The sequence below is a fragment of the Tarenaya hassleriana genome, unplaced genomic scaffold, assembly GCF_000463585.1.
Source record: "Tarenaya hassleriana unplaced genomic scaffold, ASM46358v1 Cleome234, whole genome shotgun sequence".
NCBI classification, from domain to species: Eukaryota; Viridiplantae; Streptophyta; class Magnoliopsida; order Brassicales; family Cleomaceae; genus Tarenaya; species Tarenaya hassleriana.
The window spans coordinates 121,060-140,326 of NW_010965655.1; the positions used below are offsets into that span (position 1 = coordinate 121,060).

At 38.3% G+C, this 19,267-nt stretch overlaps 2 protein-coding genes across 2 annotated transcripts; one reads left to right on the forward strand and one right to left on the reverse strand.

Moving 5' to 3' along the window:
• Positions 1 to 300: 300 nt before the first annotated feature.
• On the forward strand, positions 301 to 2,178 carry LOC104815463 (endonuclease 2). Its single transcript, XM_010543867.2, has 8 exons — positions 301 to 431; positions 556 to 727; positions 826 to 936; positions 1,061 to 1,116; positions 1,197 to 1,460; positions 1,542 to 1,606; positions 1,718 to 1,791; positions 1,902 to 2,178. The coding sequence occupies exons 1-8, from the start codon at positions 315 to 317 to the stop codon at positions 1,994 to 1,996; spliced, it is 954 nt and encodes a 317-aa protein (XP_010542169.1). The 5' UTR covers positions 301 to 314; the 3' UTR covers positions 1,997 to 2,178.
• On the reverse strand, positions 2,072 to 3,293 carry LOC104815462 (universal stress protein A-like protein). The gene is made up of 4 exons (XM_010543866.2): positions 3,077 to 3,293; positions 2,770 to 2,861; positions 2,450 to 2,568; positions 2,072 to 2,374 (listed from the first exon to the last, which is right to left on the reverse strand). Exons 1-4 carry the CDS (start codon positions 3,273 to 3,275, stop codon positions 2,296 to 2,298), a joined length of 489 nt encoding a protein of 162 aa, XP_010542168.1. The 5' UTR covers positions 3,276 to 3,293; the 3' UTR covers positions 2,072 to 2,295.
• Positions 3,294 to 19,267: the final 15,974 nt, after the last annotated feature.

The following is a 19,267-nucleotide window of genomic DNA, read 5'->3' on the forward strand; positions in this document are numbered from 1 at the left end:
GACTTCATCACGTAAATATGTCATGAATCATTTTTTAAAGCCTCTCTCACTTAAATACGTGCATTCAGTGAGATTACCGAATCCGACATATTTTCCCTTACACACCCAAATTCATTTCCTAAACCAAAAAGATCATTTCCTAAATATGACTTCTATTCACTGAATTTATGGATTCTTTGTTAACTGAATCTATGGATTCTTTCCCTTTCCTGTTTCATCATCTATCAAAACGTATACTTTGAAAACAAAACAAATAAGAACCCGAATATCTGATACCTAATTCTATCCACCAAAATAGATTTCAAGAACTGAAAATGGCTAACCATAGAGTGTTCTGTGCAGTGATCATCTCTGCTTGGCTTCTTCATATGGCGCCGATCATCGACGCCTGGGGAAAAGAGGGTCACACCATCATCTGCAAAATCGCTCAGGTATCTGAAAATAGATTTCAATACGCATTTCCTATGTCTTCATCCATCTGTTTCAATACCGTTGTTGGGTTTATAGACAACTAAGTTTATAATAACAATAAGGAGAAGGGATTTGTCAAAACAGGCCAGATTAAGTGACACTGCAGCAAGTGCAGTGAAGGAACTTTTACCTAAGTCTGCAGAAGGAGATCTGTCAAGCTTTTGTCTTTGGGCAGACAAAATCAAGTTCAGATACCGCTGGTCTTCACCTCTTCATTACCTCAATACTCCTGATTCCTGTTCTTACAAATACAGTAGTAAGATTAATGTGAAATACTCGAAAAATATTCGAATAAATAGTGAAAAAAAATTCCCAGGTTCTTATTATGTGTTTCATTCTGGTTTTTTGGGGAAGGGGACTGTAAGGATGAAGATGGAGAGAGAGGAAGATGCGTTGCAGGGGCTATCAACAATTACACAACACAGCTCCTTAGCTACAATGCTGAATCTTCATCTAAATCAGAATGTAAATATAGTCTTTTGTCTCTCCCCACCTTTTTTTTTTCATGAATTTCCCTCTTTTTCTTCTTCTTTTTCTTCCTCTCTTTCGATGTCAAGTTTTTTTCTTGTCTCCTATATTTTGTCATCAGACAACTTAACAGAGTCACTGCTCTTCCTGTCCCATTTCATGGGAGACATCCATCAGGTATAGTTATGAAAAGAGCATTTGGCCTTTAACCTCGGAACGTGTAAATATGTATGTATAAGCATAGTTGTGAATTGCAGCCTCTGCATACGGCATTTGCTTCAGACAAAGGAGGAAACACCATTGATGTTCACTGGTATCGGAGAAAAGAAAGCCTTCACCATGTAAGAAAAAAGTTAAATACCAAATGCATACGCAGAACATCAATCAATACGCGTTATACACTGATTGAGTGTGCTGGAATCATACAGATTTGGGATGTCAACATTATCGAGACAGCTGAAGAAAATTTATACGATTCAAACGTAGAAGAAATGATCGATGCAATTCAAAAGAATATCACGGTATTTATGCATCATGTTATCCTAGGTTCTAAACATGTCTGCTATCACACTCTCTAACTAGTTGATCAATGAAAATTGCAGACAGAATGGGCAAATCAAGTCAAGAGATGGGAGCGCTGCTCAAAGAAGACAGCATGTCCAGACATGTAAGTTGAAATCAGAGAAATGTGTTACCTATGAATAGAAGTGATTGTTCACCAACTCAGCAAGAAAATTATCTTTACCGTTCACTTGTTCTTTGCTGCAACTTCATGCAGCTATGCATCTGAAGGCATTAAAGCAGCCTGTGACTGGGCATACAAAGGTGTGACTGAGGGAGAAACACTAGAAGGTAAGCTAGCAACCCAATCAGTAATGTGATGAATCGTATTTGTCCCCCTTGTTTTTTCTTTAATAGACATGAAAAAATCATCTAACAAACAGACAATGTTTCATTCACAGATGAATACTTCTACTCACGCCTTCCAATTGTCAATCTGCGCTTAGCTCAGGCAGCGGTGAGACTGGCAGCTACGTTGAACAGGATTTTCGGTTAACACAAAATCCGTAAGAACCTATTTGTTCTTGATCCTTGTATGCACAAACGCAGAACCCACATTTATGAAATAAAAAGTTATTATCACCATCAAATTCATGCCTGCATTACAGAGTGAAAATCAAAACACCAGAGCAAAACAAAATCCCAACTGAACAAACAAATTAATATCGCGACCACTCCCACAAAGTACAAGTATCATAAAGTACTAAACATATTAAGCATTTTCACTTTACGATAGAGAAAGATACACACACATAGCGATGCCTGGCATTGTAGATCTGGCAAGAGCCAATTTCCTCAGGCTGGGTTCCTCACAACAAGAACTGGGCACTTTGCATTGTTCACACAGTAATTACTGACACTTCCTAGAAAAGTCCTGTTCAGCATAAAGATCAAGTGTTATTTTTGAGAATTGAACGTTAAACACCCAACGTTTCACAACATTACATACCTCTGTATTGCCCCACGTCCATGGCTTCCAACTACAAGCAAATCGATACCAAGCTTCTCCACAGCTTCACATATCTGCTCTTTGGGATTTCCGGTTTCCATTACTGTCCGTGGAGTAACCTGACACCACCAAACTTAACTATGAAATGCAAGACCCAACAAGAAAAATATATCCCAAGCATGAATTCTCGACTTTAAATGCCAGATACATCATGTAACCCACTACTGTCCCAACTCTTATTGACAGATACATTGGAAACTTATCATATCAGAATAAGAAGCTAGCAGATTACACAAAAAATGAAGGAGACAAGCGCATACCCCGTGCTCGGCACATATTTTTTTCCCTTCTTCCAGTCGATTCAATCCAGCGTTCTTATGATTCTCTTGCATTGAGTTTATCAGCTCTATCGCTGCAACAACGCAGGAAAAAAACGCAAAGTTACTTTCGAGAAACCTTTACAGTTTCGAATTTTCAATATTCAAAGAACAACGGATTTTAATCACTGGAATTCGTATCCCAAGGGCTGAATATTAATCGAATCGATTCCTTCGATGTCAATGCCCATGAAACCAATCAGGTAACAAAAAGAATCAGAACAAAGAAGATCAAGAAGACGGTACTGACGAGCGGCGCCATAGGAGGAAGCATAGACATAGCTGAGCTCGAGGGGAGGTTGAGCAGTGAAGACGATGATCTCGGAATCCAAAATGGAATCCTTGAGATACTCGAGAGTCCATGAGAGAGCGCGTTTGCTGCAATCGCTCTCGTCAATCGCCACCATGACTTTCTTCATCTTCTTCGTCAAGCCTTTTTCTTCTTCCATGTTTTTTTTTTTTTTGGATTTGATCTCTAAAGGAAGAAACACGTCGTGATAAGAGCGCGTGACGTGTCATTTTACGTGGAACCCACCAGCTTCTACAAGAATTATAGGCCCGGTCCATGGCCCGGTTTAATGGCCCTCCTCCCAATCATGCGGTTCGATCTAACCCGTTTTAGATAATTTGAGATTAAAATAAAAATAAAATTACGACATAATTTAAAATTTTATACAATCATGCGTTTCGATCTATGGTCAATCGGTAAAATGTTCCAAAAAATAGGATGTTTTTGTAAAGTATTTAAAAAAACCTGTGATATTTATAAAATATTTTTTTTTCCCAATTTTGTCTTTGAACAATGAAAGGTCATATCAACAAAAACGTCTGTCAACCCCATTTAATTCTTTCTCTAAAAAACAAAATTCAAAACCTTTTTTCATGAAATAGCTTTGAGAAGACGATTTTTAGGGCCAAAGTTACGAATTTTCGTGATTTCATTGCATTTTGTTGATTACCTATAAAGGTATGTTTCTTGTTATTTACTTATGTAAATTTGACAAGTAGTTCTATTGGATGTATTACACCTCGATGGATGGCGGTATTACTGACTCTCTTTTTCAGAAGTTTCGGATGTCTTCAACCTAGAAAAAAACTTTTTTTGAGTGGACAAGAATCTGGTCTTCGGAAAAATATGAATGATGTGTAAATTTAGAACTTGAGTGAAAGAGTGAGGAGTAATATGAGTGATGAGGAATGTGATGCATTGAAGCTATTGTATTTGGATTCTTACTCATATTATTTTACAACAGATTCAATGTATCAAAGATTGTCCACTACATGATGGCTCGACAGATTATAACAAAAAAGAAGTACGAGCTGTGGTTTATGCTTGACAGTCAATCTGTTATATTTTCTCTGGTAGAGTTTAGGAAAATGACTAGAATGTTGTGCCACAAGGATTTGGAGAGCAGAATAACAAAGGGTGAGGACCAAGATCGTTTTGCTGAATTTACCAAAAAGAATGTGTCGTTGACAGATTTAAATAGAAATACTCCATCAATACAAAGATAGTTGGAATGTGGATGATTACAGAAATGATTACACTATTTGATGTTTACTGTTGGGATATTACTACCGAAGAAGAGAAAGAAAATTAAGAAAAATTATCTCTAGTTGATCAACAACTTGGTCGAGTTTGAAGTATTGAACTATGGTAGGAAGTCATTTTTGTAATTGGTGCAGCCAATAAACGAAGGTATGATTACACATATGACCAAAAACTATTGCAAGGTCCATGGATTTACCATCGACCTCTAACTCTAGGCCATGGATACTATCTGATAATTTAGGGGTTTGTGTTCACAGATTGAACTTGCATTGGAACCACGTTGCGGTAAATGGATAATTATGCAAAGATGACTGTCAACAATATTGTCAGGGAAGTAGAAAGATTAGGATCTAAACACAATAGAAATTAAATTCATAATTTATTAATCCTAGAATAGGAAAACACTAAGCACCATACACATATGAAATAATAAACAAAACGAATAATAAAAATATCAAAGAGAGATACTAACCTTAAACGACAAGACCAGACCAAATGGTAGTGACAGAACACCACTGAAAGACGTCCAAAAGGCAACACTCTCTACGGCATCCACACCGCGGATTGGATCCAACAATTGGATCCGGTCTACTAGGATAAAAAATCAGTCGCTAGTATGGAGAGGTTCTTGAGAGCTTATGATCATATTAGACTTCTTATAAAGCTCTCTAAATCTTCTATAGGACTTAGGATTTGGTATGTTTGAAGTTTTTGGCCAAACTCCCCTGATACTGAGTTTCAAACCCTTGAAAATGGGTAAATTTTTTTATGAAGGATTTTTGTTCGGTTACTATTTACGGTTACCATTCACGGTCACTTTTCACAGTCACTATCCACCATTCGATCGAATTCCCCACACAGTTTCATGTTTTGATTGAATTATACTAATTCGATCAAGTTCGACCAAACTCGGACGAGTTACACTCACTCAACCGAGTTTAACAAATATTTTATTTCAGACTTCGTTTTTATACTTCTTCATGTTCCAACTCTTTGTGTGTGACCCTGTACATTCATTCAATGTGGTCGTAACCTCGAAATACCATTTCGACTCATAGATTGTAGATGGTCTTTAGCAAGACATTACAACCCCCACATTGATAGAGTTAATGATAAACTAACAGAGCATTGATAATTCTAACTATATTCCTTTTGAGACATGATATCATAGATCGAACATTATGCATGGAGCCAAACTACCTTATCAAGTTCGATTGCTTTCTCGTCCATGAGATAACTGAACATAATAAATGCCATTCATCTAAGCGCGGCCACACATTTTGATCGATCCGTTCTAGGTGAATGGTTTGGTTAAGTAATAAATTACCTAGACTCCACAAGGGTACAAATCGATTATAATACCAAGGTCGAACTCAGGGACTGAGTGGTGGGCGTCATCCTAATCCTAGCTGAGGTGAGAATTGATTGATTGGTTGGTCGAAGATCGTTGAGAAAATTATAACTTTTTGCACTGTAGGTTTGGGGTTTCACCAATGCTATGATTTGTATCTAAGGATCTAGATTGAATTGCAGTTTGGTTTCGATTCGGAAAACTCTAGCTTCTAATCTCGAATGCGTACGGGTCATGGATCATCATTATCTAACTAGCATTTTCCTATTAGCTTCCGCATCTCTAGGTCCACACTAGAAGCATTAATGTTCACTTTCATTGTTTCTAGATCGAATTACTAATTCCTTATCAAGTCCATCCTATGAGTTCAAAATTAATAATTGAATCTATCTTATGAATGAATTCCGGTTTAACTATTCCAAATCCGTTTACAAATAACTAAACCAAATCAATTCATATAGGTGATCAATCTGATGAAAGCATTAAGTTCAATCCATAAAACTGACTCTAACCAAAACATAAAATAATCATATTAAAAACAATGAGAAATTCATAACATGGCTAGAATCTCTAATTTACAACAAGTGAACTACTCACAATCAAAGGGAAAAAACGAAACTAGTACAAATTCATACAATATTTCAAGAGAAAAAGAAAAAGAAGACTTATAGAATGAAGAATCAATCTCTAGACTCTCAAATGTAGCAATTCTCTAGCCTCAAATGCTATCCAAATGTCGAAAATGTAAAGAGAAATCGAAAATGTGTGTATCTATCTCGAAATGCACGAACCCCAAACTCGTCCATACGCTTCTCTTTTTATACATTTGGCAAAAATATCGATGTTGTCCAACAAGGATATTCAAGATGGCATGTTGAATCTCAAGAAGGATGGAACGTCAATATCGATATTTGTGTTTTCTAGATCTCAAGCTGTTCTGGATGTCGATATAGAGGTTAGAACAACCTCGATATCGACGTTCTTCCAACATCGATCTCGAGGTTTGAACCTTGATATTTTGTTCCTCTTCATCCTTTGCTCGCGATTCATTTGTTTCTCGCTTGTGAACCGTTCGTGACTGCCCGTGACTCGTCTATGATTCCAACTTGGCACAAATAGGCTCCGTGAACGCCGTTTTCGCTCTTTTTTTTGGTCCAATTAAGCAAATAATCCTGAAATCATATCAAAGAGTAAACAAAACAGTATACCTACCTAAAATATCGTCTAATGTCTAGAATCGCACGGAAAGTAGGGTGAAATACAATTAAAACAATAGGAAAATATCATTCAAAACCGATGTTATCACATTCTACAGTTCATCTCACTCGAGGGGCCCAACGTTATCTCTCTACTAATGACAGGGTCGAAATCCCTTCCGTCTATCTATTATTCTCCACATGTCTCACAAAGTACCCGAGCACAGTTGTTATAGTTATCATGTTATGGATAACGTTTGACTGAGTCAGTACATTACTCCTCATGTCAGATACTATAGATACCTTCGGTTTAAGGATCTAATAGCGAACCATCACATGAGATTCAAGTCATGACTTTGGTCCATGTGATAATCTCATGCGGATCATTCAGTCACTTGTTTCAAGCAAATACCTATGGTCGTAATCTGTATTCAATACACATGATCATCCTAATGATCATCTATCACGTCTCTGTTAGTCTTAACTCATCATCATTCCCATGATGAGATCGACTAGGGAATTTAGAATTATTTCAATAAATAATTCATGAATTTCATCATATAACAAATTATACAAATTGTATAATGAAAGATGATATTCATTCCAGAAACGAAATCATTACAAAGTCTCATATACAAGACTAACTAGAGCATTATAATCTTCAGTCTCCCACTTGCTCTAAATTAATCTACCAAACACCTAATGCCCATATATATTCTACACATGACCCTCATGCTTCGACGAAGGAAGTGGCTCACTACTAGAAAACACCGAAAAAGTGACGCAAAATGTGACACAAAATTTGTGTCATTACAATGGTGATGCAAATAGTGATGCAATATTTTCATAACTAATGTGTCACTAAATACGAGTATTTATATATAAATATAAATTTTATATACACGTATATATTATATATATGTGTATTTAGATGTATAAATATACTGATATATATATAAAACGTATATTTTATGTATATGTATATATTATGTATATATATGTATTTGTATATACAAATATACGAGTATTTTATATATAAATGTATATTTTATATATACATATATATTATATATTTATACATATCATGATATATACGAATATATATATAATCGTGTATTTATATATATATGTATGTATTTATACATACAAATATATGTTATATATATAAATATATATTTTATGTATGTGTATATATGTACAACATATACGTATATATATTTGTAAGTATAAATATTTGTATATGTATATGTATTAATATTGTAATGTATCAGAAGTTTAACTTGGAACAGTTGGTTGCTTATCAATTGAAACTCTAAAGTTAAGCGTGCTTGAGTTGAAGTGGTGGAAGGATGGGTGACCTCTTGGGAAGTGGATTTCGGGGATTCAATTTCAGAATTTCCGATTCGGCTTAAAATCGCGGTTGGAGGTTAGAGGTCGGGATTAGGGTATAGGATTAGGTTCGGGATCAAAACAAAATTTGGATCCAAAATACGTCTTAGTGATGCAATAATTGTGTCACCTTTTTGTGTCACTAAATAGTGATATATATATATATAAATGCAATTATATGTACAAATATATACGTATATATATTTATAAGTATAAATATCTATATATGTATATATATTAATGTTGTAATGTATCAGAAATTTAACTTGGAGCAGTTGGTTGATTGTCAATTGAAACTCTAAAGTTAAGCGTACTTGAGTTGGAGTACTGAAAGGATGGGTGACCTCCTGGGAAGTGGATTTCGGGGTTTCAATTTCAGAATTTCCGATTCGGTTTAAGATCGCGGTTAGAGGTTAGAGGTCGGGATTAGGGTATAGGATTAGGTTCGGGATCAAAACAAAATTTGGATCCAAAATACGTCTTAGTGATGCAATAATTGTGTCACCTTTTTGTGTCACTAAATAGTGATGCAATTGTCACCTTTTAGTGACGCTAAAAGGTGACTCAAAAAAAGTTGAGTCACTATTGCGTCACCCTTTGGTGATGCTTGGTGACGAAATTGGTAACGGTGTGAATGCTGATACTTTTGGTTGCGTCACTGTAGCGTCACCTTTTGAAAAGGGTGACGCAAAAATATAAAAGGGTAACGCAAAAGTTGGGTCACCTTTTGCTATTTTTTGTAGTAGCTTCGTCAATGGGTCGACAATGTTGTCATCCGTCAATACTCAACAAATATGATAGCATCACTTCCTACACAAGTTCATTCTTGTCTAGCCGATCCCAAGTTCGAATAAAAAAGGAGGGTCTTTGTGGTAGGTTGGGAATCAACAAAACTAAAACTGATGATATATCCTACATGCAATGAATTTTAATGATATAGACATTGGGATGTCCTCTACTTACGACGTGCTATACCAGAACTCGAGTGTAGTGAAAAATAGGTAAGGGCATAGGGCATACCCCGAATGCGATGCGCCATGTCGGCACCTAGTTATGGTGCTAAATAGGCAAGAGTTCCCACATTTTTATAGGAAGAGGAGTAAAAAAGTCTTGGTGGAACAAAAAATTAGGGTAGGTATTTGGAATATTGGATCGCTTATGTGAAAGTTGATAAAACTTGTAGACACGATAAGTGGAAAGAGAGTGAACATTCTTTGCATCCAAGAGACTAAGTGGGTATGAGAGAAAAGTAGAGAGATTGAAAATACGGGTTTAGATTGTGGTATTCGAGTCAAGAAATGAATAGAAATGAGGTGAGTATTATCTTATATAAGTCCTTGAAAGAGTCGGTGGTTGCAGTAAAAAGAGTAGGTGATAGGATCATCCTAGTGAAATTAGTTCTAGAACGAGAAGTTATCAACGTGATAAGTGATTATGCTCCACAAATAAGATTAGACAGCGAGTGTAAAGAGAAGTTTTATGAGGATATGGATAACCTTATGCAAAGTGTACCACTCGAAGAGTCTATTTTTATCGGTGAAGATTTAAATAGACATGTCGAAAAAGATCGACAAGGATTTGAAATGGTACATGGAGGTTTTGGCTATGAGACCAGGAATGAAGAAGGTAAAAGTATCATGGATTTTGTCATGTCTTATGAAGTCATGTTGAACAATACTCGCTTCCAAAAAAGGGAATCACATTTAGTGACCTTTAAAAGTGGGCAAAATTGTGGTCAAATCGACTTTTCTTTTACAAAGAAGTTGAATCGTACTCTATGTATAGATTGCAAAGTTATCTCGGACGAAGCTCTAACTAGTCAACACAGGTTACTAGTGCTGGATGTCAATATAAAAAAAAGACTATCCGACCAAGGAAAAATGATATGCTAAGAATTAGATGGTGTGATCTAAAAGGTCAAAAACCCGAGTTATTCAAGAAGGAGATGCTAAAATTGATGGTATAGAGAGTGGACAAGGAAACTAATGAAAATGTAGTTAGATATGTCATCTAGCATTAAGAGTATTGCTAGAGAGATACTTGGGGAGTCAAAAGGGTATGGACCACTGACAAAGGAGAAATGTGATGGATGAAGAAGTGCAAAAGGCGTTAAGAAACAAAAGAGAGTAGTATAAGAAATTTTATAAATGTAATACAAATGAAGCATACAAATAATATAAGTTGGCTAAGAAGGAGACGAAGAAAGCCATTAACAAAGCAAGAGCAAAGGGTTTTAAAAAGATGTATGAGAGACTCGAGCAAAGCCATTAACAAAACGATATATATAGGATAGCTAGAGTGAGATAAAGGAGAACTACAGACTTGAGTGTCGTTATATGTATTAAGGATAAGGAAGTTAATCCTCTAGTTAGAGATGATGACATCAATGTATCTATATAACGAAAGTACGGATACAAACCACGTAGAATTAAAAATCATTAATAGAGAGAAAAATGTGAGTTATACTAAGAAGACTAGGTCTGTAGAGATGAAAGACTCGCTAAGAAAAATGAAAATAGGTAAAACGTGTGGTATCGATGGTATATCTGTCGAAGTATGGAAGTGCTTAGGAGAAGTAGAAATAATTTGGCTTATTAGGTTGTTTAATAAAATCCTAGTGTCAAAGAAGATGTCCAATGAATGGAGACGAAGTGCTTTAGTCTTCATCTTTAAAAATAAGGGAGATGATGAAGACATCCTTAGGGCATCGACACGAGCACGAGCCAAGGAAAGCAAGTCAAGTATGAGAACTCAGAAATGCAATGCGGTCTGCACCCATTCTAATCCGGACACGTAGTTTTGAACACTTTTTCTATGGTTTTGGTCTTTTATTGTTTTGTTTAGGGTTTGTTAACCTATTTAAGGTCTTATTTGTTTTCTTTTATACAAGTTGGTTGTTTTTGAGTTTATGCGAGTTTTCTAATAAATGAGAGTGATTTTTCCTTGTTCTTGAGTGCTAGTCTTCAGAATTTGAGATTAAGTCGCTAGTATCTCGTTAGACTTATCAAACACGTTTATCACCCGTGTTTGTGGCGCCTTCTACCAATTTCAGGCTTTCTTAACCAGGTTTGGATTGGATTTAGGGGGTCCTTAGGGATTGAGACTACTCCTAGATTTGATTCACGAGTTATTAAAGGGTTTTGATAACATCCACGACTATCCTTTTTATCCTTATTTGAGAACTTTCAAATCCAGAATCGTATCATTTGATATGAGAGTTTTGTTCTCAAATTAGAGTTTTTTGTTCTATCTAGAGAGCGTTATGGCAAAAAAAGATAATTATAGCATGGCACAAAGTGGTGATGACCAGTCAATTCAAACATATTGCAGTTGGAAACGATTCAAAAATCATTTACGCAACAAATGAATCAATTCATAGATCGATTTGATGAGCGGTTTGAGCGATTTGGGGAACGACTTGGAAGGCTATAGCCAGCTCTGTAGGAGCCACCCCAAGTGAGCTAATGGGAACAACCTATGGAGGCTCAACGGGTTGTTAGACGCAAATAGCCTCGTTCTATAGCTTGTAGACACGCGCGACAGCATAGCCCTAGTTCGGATGAGCAGTATGGAGCGGACATGATGGATGATGATCTATTTGTTGCCCCTAGACAGCTTAGACGTGGTAAGCATGATAGAGAACGTGAGGATGATGATGTTAGTGGCATACATATAGAGATTCCTACGTTCATTGGAAGGGGCGATGCTGAAGCATAGTTGGATTGGGAGAGGAAGGGAGAGATGGACTTTGAATGTCATCATTATTCGAAGTTGAAGAAAGTGAGACTTGCTGCGGCTATTATCGTAAAACAAATTGGTTTTATGTAGAGCGGTGTTTAGAGCAAGCTTTTCATTCATAACTTAATGGCGAAGTTTTGAGATATGAATAAAGATTTGCATATAGTATTTATCAATCTCGAAAAAGATTATGATCGAGTACTAAAAGAGGTTTTATGGTGGGTGTTAGAGCATAGCCAAGTATCAACGGGATACATATAAGTACTGAAGGATATGTATGAAGGTGCGATAACTAGTGTCCGAACAACAGGGAGCGAGTACTAAAAGAGGTTTCCATCTCGACTACTGGGTTGCACCAAAGGGTTCGATTTAAGCTCGTACCTCTTCGAGTTAGTCATGGACATATTGACTAGAGAACAGAAAGAAGTACCGTGGTGCATGATATTTGCAGACGATATCGCGCTAATAGATGAGTCCAAAGAAGGAGTAAATGGGCAATGAGAGTTATGGAGGAAGGGGCTAAGAGTTTTAGGCTTATTAGAACAAAGACCGGGTATATGCATTGCGATTTTAGTGGGAGGCATTCTAGTGAGGTAGCAGTTAATTCGGAATGAGGATCAGTACCTCAAAACACACATTTGAAATATACTGGTTCAATCCTTCAAAATGATGGGAGTTACGATGAAGATGTTAGTCATATGATAAAAGTGGGATGGAGAAAATGGAGACAAGCCACGCATTGATATGGTTCCATATGGTTGAAAGGAAAAATTTACTATACTGTCATAAGACCCGCATTGATGTATGGTAGTGAATGTTGGGCGACGAAACGACAACATATTGATGGATACGATGCTCTAGGATGATCATACGATATGAGAACCGTGTATGATACGATGTATTTATTAGATGAATACATTATTTATTTATTATTTATTTTGCATATTTGATGAATAATGATTATCCGTGGATCGTGATGTACGATCCTAGATTCCTTAGTCGCTTGTCATTGTGGGAATAATGATGAATTAAGACTAACATGAGGCGTGATGGATGATCATGATGATGATCATGTGTATTGGATACGGATCACGGTCATGAGTACTTGTTTGGAACAAGTGACTGGATGACTCATGTGAGATTGTCGATTGGATTTTATCCATGACTTGAATCTCACTTGATGGTTCGCTTTAGATCCTCAGACCTGAGATATCTATTGTATCCATCATGACGAGTAATGTACTTTGACTGCGTCAAACGTCGTCTTTAACCGGATGACTATAAAGATGTGGCTTGGGTACATTACGAATCATGCATTGGATAGTAGATAGTCAAGATGGAACTTTGTCCCTCTCGAAAGAGAGAGATATTGCTTGGGCCCGTCGTAGGAGTGAGACTGTAGAAATGTGTGGCCGCACTATAGATGAATGTCATCTATCTCTTACAGTCTACTCGCGATACGACAAAGCATTCGATCTATGAGTTCGATTATGATATCGTGAGACAAAGAGGATCATCGTTAGAGCTATCTCTGGCTTTTCAGTTAGATCACATCTAACTCTTTCCGATACGGGTAATCATAATATCTTGCTAGAGACCGCTTATGATTTGTAAAGCGAGATTGGATCTCGTGTTTACTGCCGTATTCAAAGGAGCCTAAAGGGTCACACACATATGGGATGGACGTGTATGGACGGGGTCAAACGGACGAGAAAAATCGGATTTTTCTTTGTCTTTGAGGTCTGGTCCGGAGCTGACCAAGAGTTGGTCAGCCGGACCAGACGGACTTGGGAGAAACGGGCTGACTTGGCGAAAAACACTGTCTGGTCCGGAGCTGACCAGAATTGGTCAGCCGGACCAGACAGTGTCAGACAGAGCGAATCGAGTTTTGTTCGGAGTTCGACTGGTCCGGCGGACCAAGAGTTGGTCAGCCCCGGACCAAGACACCGACAAATCCGAAATCACGTTTTCTCGCCCTTTTCTTGGTGGAAACAGGTGGGGAACGTGTGAGACTCATTATTGCTCGACTCCTCTGACCTTTGGAAGGTTAGAGAGACACAGAAAAACTCTCCCAAGAGAAAGAGTGATCAAGAAGGTGTTCTTGAACTCCATACACAAGAGAATTGTTCTCTTGAGCTCTAGCAAGCTTGATTCCAAGTGTTTGAATCCATTCCAAGGTGTGGACTACTCAAGAGGGTGTTGGCTACTTCAACACCTAGGCTGTGATCAACTAACCGCGTCCAGATTGTGAATCAAAGGTTAGTTTTTCTCTCAAGAAAGCTCTTCATCGAAAGGTTTGGTCCGTGGGTGTTCGAAATCGTTTTGAACGCTATTTCCGCTGCGTAAACCCGCGGACCAGATTCTAGCACGGTTTTGAACCACCGGTCTAGGATCCCGTGTGATCCAGCACATATGTCTAAAATGAGTATGAACGAGATGAGGATATTGAGATGGATATGAGACTTGGAATTAAGGTGATGTTGATGTTGATGATAATGATGTTGGTTATGAATGTTATTTTGGACTCGATGTATTTTTGTTTATCTATTATGAATGACATACGAATCTTTAGTTTTAAAAAATTAGTTAGGGTCGGCCCTAACCCAACCCCAAGCCTTATACGACTTCAGGCTCAGTTTTATAAACCCCAAAAATTTTGGGTCGGCCCAAGCCCGAATTTGAAATCCTCGAGCCGATTGTGGGCTTGGTCCAGGTTGGCCCTATTGACATTCCTAGTGTTGGGATTCCTGTAAATCTATGAAAGAAATGTTGGTTTAGTGTTCTATGATGTACTGTTGTATGAGCTTTCTTATGATACATTTGATGTATTGACACTTTCTATGGTTTAATGGATGAGTGTTTGTTTCATTACGTATTGCACATACTTTAATATGTTATGAAATCCATGTATTGTTATGAGCAATACTAAACTCCCTAGTCATATATCATTGTGGGAACAATGATGTACTAAGACTAGTATGATGTGTCACAGATGATCATAGAGATGATCATGGGTATTGGATACGATCATAATCATAGGTATTCGTTGGAGAACGGAATACTGGATTGACCCGCATGAGATTGTCACATGGACTAGCGTCATGACTTGAATCTCATGTGACGGTTCCACGATTGGATCCTATGACCTGAGATATCTACGGAATCCAACATGAGGAGTTGTGTACTTTGAATACGTCAAACGTCATGCGTAACAGGAGAACTATAAAGGCGTATATCAGGTACGATACGAATCATGTGTTGGATTGTAGATAGTCAAGATGGGATTTGTACCTCTCGTAAAAGAGAGAGATATCGATGGACCCCTCGTGTGAGCTAGACTGTAGAAATGTGTGGCCGCACTATAGACGAACGTCGTCTATTTTATACAGTTGAACTCAGTGAACGAGAAAGCAGTCGAATCAAATAAGGTGGCTTTTCCATGCCTTATGTTCGACATATGATATCGTGATACAAAAGGATCATCAACCAGAATCATCACTGACATTCGTAAGATCACGAACAAACTCTATTCGAGATAGGTAGTCATAGTGTCTTGTTAGAGACCGCCTATGACTTGTATATCCGAAATAGAGATTTCGGATTATACTGCTATATCGAATGAGCCTATAGGGTCACACACGCAAGGAAGGATGAATGCACGAGAAAACGACGAAAAACCGCGACAGAAGGGTCCAGATCCGACGTACCAGAAGGGTCAGACCCGACGGTCCGACAGGTCCAGACCCGACGGTCCGCACAAGGTAGACCGTCCGTTCTGCATGTTTAGAACGGACGGTCCAGAAGGGTCCAGACCCGACGGACCAGAAGGGTCAGACTGACGGTTCGACAGGTCCAGACCCGACGGTCCGCACAAGGTAGACCGTCCGTTCTGCATGTTTAGAACGGACGGTCCATGTGTATTTCTGAACCGTCCGTTCCCGCTTTCAAATTTTTTGAAAATAAATCGAAATTAGAGTTAATCAGTTTATAAAAAAGAGATTAAACAACCCTAATTAAGGAGAGCCGACTTGGAGAACTTCTACAGACTTTTGGGTGAGGCAAGAAGGTCTATGAGGTGATCTAGGTCTCGTTTTCTCGAAGCACTTTACCGAATAGTTGATTCGGGTCCTAGCAGACAAGTTCCAATCGTTGGAATCCATCCCGATGTGTGGATACATGTAGAGAGCGAGGTAATCTTCCACCCTTTTGTGGTCGGACGAACACATCAATTGATACAGACCCCGGATCGATTGAGGTAAGCGTTCTAACGTTTCTACGATTCATACATGCATGGTTCCAGGGTTTCATATAAATTTTTGTTTTACATACGCTGAGCAAACCCTAGAATCGATTTCTTAGGAATAGGATTTGCTTTAGAGATCCCAGGAATCCCAAAAAGAAACACTAACCTCTCCGATCCGAGGCCTGTTCAAAAGGCTAAATCGTTGATCACAAAGTAGGCAGGAAGAATACCTCACCCTCTATAAGTATCCTTACGTCAGGAAGGATTCCAATGGCTTGGAACTCATCTACTAGGCTTTAGGAGGCATGCCTCACTTATATAGTCCCGAAAACCCTAATCAGAGAAGAAGGATTCCCGAGGTCCAGGTTAGTCGGTCCAGTTTCCAGACTGATCGGTTTTGCACATTTTTAGACCGGGCAAAATATTTGCTCGCCATCTTGGACCATCCGGTCCATGGGTTTGGACTGGACGATCTGGCCAAGCCTAGACCGATCTTCTAACCCATTAGACCGATAGGTCTTGCTTCCGTGCCTCCGGGATTTTCTCGTCTTTTCTCGGGCATTTTTTCTTCCCCGTGTGTATGACCCTGTAGGCTCATTCGATATAGCAGTATAGCCCGAAATCTTCATTTCGGTTATATAAGTCATAGGTAGTTGTTGGGATTCGACGCTATGGGTTTCCTAGCATGCGATCTCATCGATCTAGGGTTTGGTTTCTAGGTTTCATGCAACGGAAGTATTAAACGAAACCTAGTCAAACGTCACATGAAACCAAATGTACAAAACCCGAAAGAACGTGTATATCACCATAGGATTCGAATACTTACCTCTTCCCTGAAGATCTAAAGGTAACAATCGATCCGGGATCTGTTTCTATCACCAAGAGCTGAAGATACAGCTCCTCTACACGTATCCACACCGAAGGGACGGATTCCAAACGCTTTTGGAGTTGATTTGCTAGGATCCGTGAAGTGAATAGAGTTTCCAAGACTTGGGATCGAATTCGGGGAACTAGAATCTCAATAAAATGATTTCTCTTGTGTTCTAGATCTATCAAGGAGTTCAGAAAGTCTCTCTTCTGGTTGGGGTGGTGTCTCCTAACCTATTTATTAAGTCTGAAACCCTAGTCTTCTAAAAAGAAAAACGTCGAGAGTTGACTCGGTCGGATTCAAGACTTGACTCGGTCGAGTCAGAACGAATCAGCCCAAGCCCACGACCAAAACTTGACACTGTCCGAGTCAAGACTTGACTCTGCCGAGTCAAGACTTGATTCTGTCCGAGTCAGAACATCAGCCAAGCCCAAAAACACTTTTTGGGCTTTGACTCGCATGTTGACTTAAGTGGAACTGACTCGGTCCTGATTAACAATGATTCGGTCCGAGTCAGAGGCCTGAAATCGTTTCTCGACATCCTGATTTGATCCCAACCATTTGTTCAGCCAAATCCAAGTCTCCCTTTCCGATACTTCACGTGTAAGTCCATCCCTAGTGGTGTGTGATCCTGTATGCCCATTCGCAGTGGCAGTAGCCTCGAGAACCATTCCCGATCTATAAGTCATGGTTAGCATCTAGTAAGACACTATGACTACCCATGTTGAACAGCTCGAGTTCTGATCTTTTGTCTCACGATATTATATATTGAACAAGGGAATGGTTTGAGTCACCCTTCAAATTCAACCGCTTTCTCATCTCGACAAATCGACTGACGGAATGTATGCAACTTCATCCATAGCGTGGCCACGTATTTTCACAGTCCGATTTCCACGAGAGGCCCAACGAAATCTCCTGTTAATGAGGTGATAAGTCTCGTATTGCATGTCTATTGTCTCCATATGATTCATGAACATATCTGAACAACGACGTTATGATCATCCGGTTAAAGACGATGTTTAAGTAGTCAAGACACGCCACTCCTCATATAAAATACTCTAGACATCTCAGATCTGAGGATCAAAGAACAAACCCCTACATGAGATTTAAGTCATGACTCGGGTCCATGTGACAATCTCATGCGGGTCATCGAGTCACTCGTTCCCAACGAGTACCCATGATTGTAATTTGCATCCAATGCATATGACCATTTCCGTGACCATCAATCACACCTCATACTGGTCTTAATTCATCATCATTCCCACGATGATAACTGACCAGAGAGTTTAGAATCATTCTATAATGATTCAAGGATACCGAATTATAACAAACATGCCAATCATATAATGGAAAAGTAAAGCATTCATAAATCAATGAATAAATACAAAGTCAAAATGTCATATCATGGATCATCCTAGAGCATTATAACCAACATCGGTCTCTAGCAAGACACTATGACTACCTATCTTGAATTGAGTTAGTATATCATCCATCTCTCAATGATACGCAGCTAGGGATTTAGGATCGTTCGTAATGAACCATGTATTTCATTATTTATCAAGTATGCGAAATGAATAACAAAATAAACACTCATGTATCAAATCAAACATGACATGTGAATACAATAAAATATCGGTATTCATATCATAGAACATTATAGAGCACCTAAACCAACACCTAGATTTTGTGCACAACACATTGTGATGTCTTTTGTTTATAAAAAAACAAGATATACTGTCAAAAGTCACGAAACCCTATAGTTTTCATACGAAAATTCGCATATGTTTATATGCCTGAAAAATGACACGGTCGTGTCAAAATTCACACAGTCTGTGTTAATTTTCTGTATATAACACAATTGTTTCACAGAATTATGGCATGGTTCAAGTCAAAACTGACAGAGAACGAGTTATATTTCACACGATCAAAGCTACATTTTATTCGGCTCGTGTCAAATTTATGTGAAAGACGAGTTTTCTCTTAGAGAATTGATACAGTCCATGTCAAATTTGACACTGTTGGTTGTAATGCTCTAGGATGATCCGTGATATGACATTTTACTTTATATTGATTCATTGACTGATGAATGCATTACTTTTCCCGT

Excerpts from the sequence above, each read along its gene's own strand:
- LOC104815463 (XM_010543867.2), top strand. The coding sequence starts at position 315 with ATGGCTAACCATAGAGTGTTCTGTGCAGTGATCATCTCTGCTTGGCTT. Across the intron at positions 1,117-1,196 it reads TCATGGGAGACATCCATCAG|CCTCTGCATACGGCATTTGC; the intron begins GTATAGTTATGA and ends TGTGAATTGCAG. Across the intron at positions 1,607-1,717 it reads AAGACAGCATGTCCAGACAT|CTATGCATCTGAAGGCATTA; the intron begins GTAAGTTGAAAT and ends AACTTCATGCAG.
- LOC104815462 (XM_010543866.2), bottom strand. The coding sequence starts at position 3,275 with ATGGAAGAAGAAAAAGGCTTGACGAAGAAGATGAAGAAAGTCATGGTG. Across the intron at positions 2,862-3,076 it reads TTCCTCCTATGGCGCCGCTC|CGATAGAGCTGATAAACTCA; the intron begins GTCAGTACCGTC and ends GCGTTGTTGCAG. Across the intron at positions 2,375-2,449 it reads GGACGTGGGGCAATACAGAG|GACTTTTCTAGGAAGTGTCA; the intron begins GTATGTAATGTT and ends TATGCTGAACAG.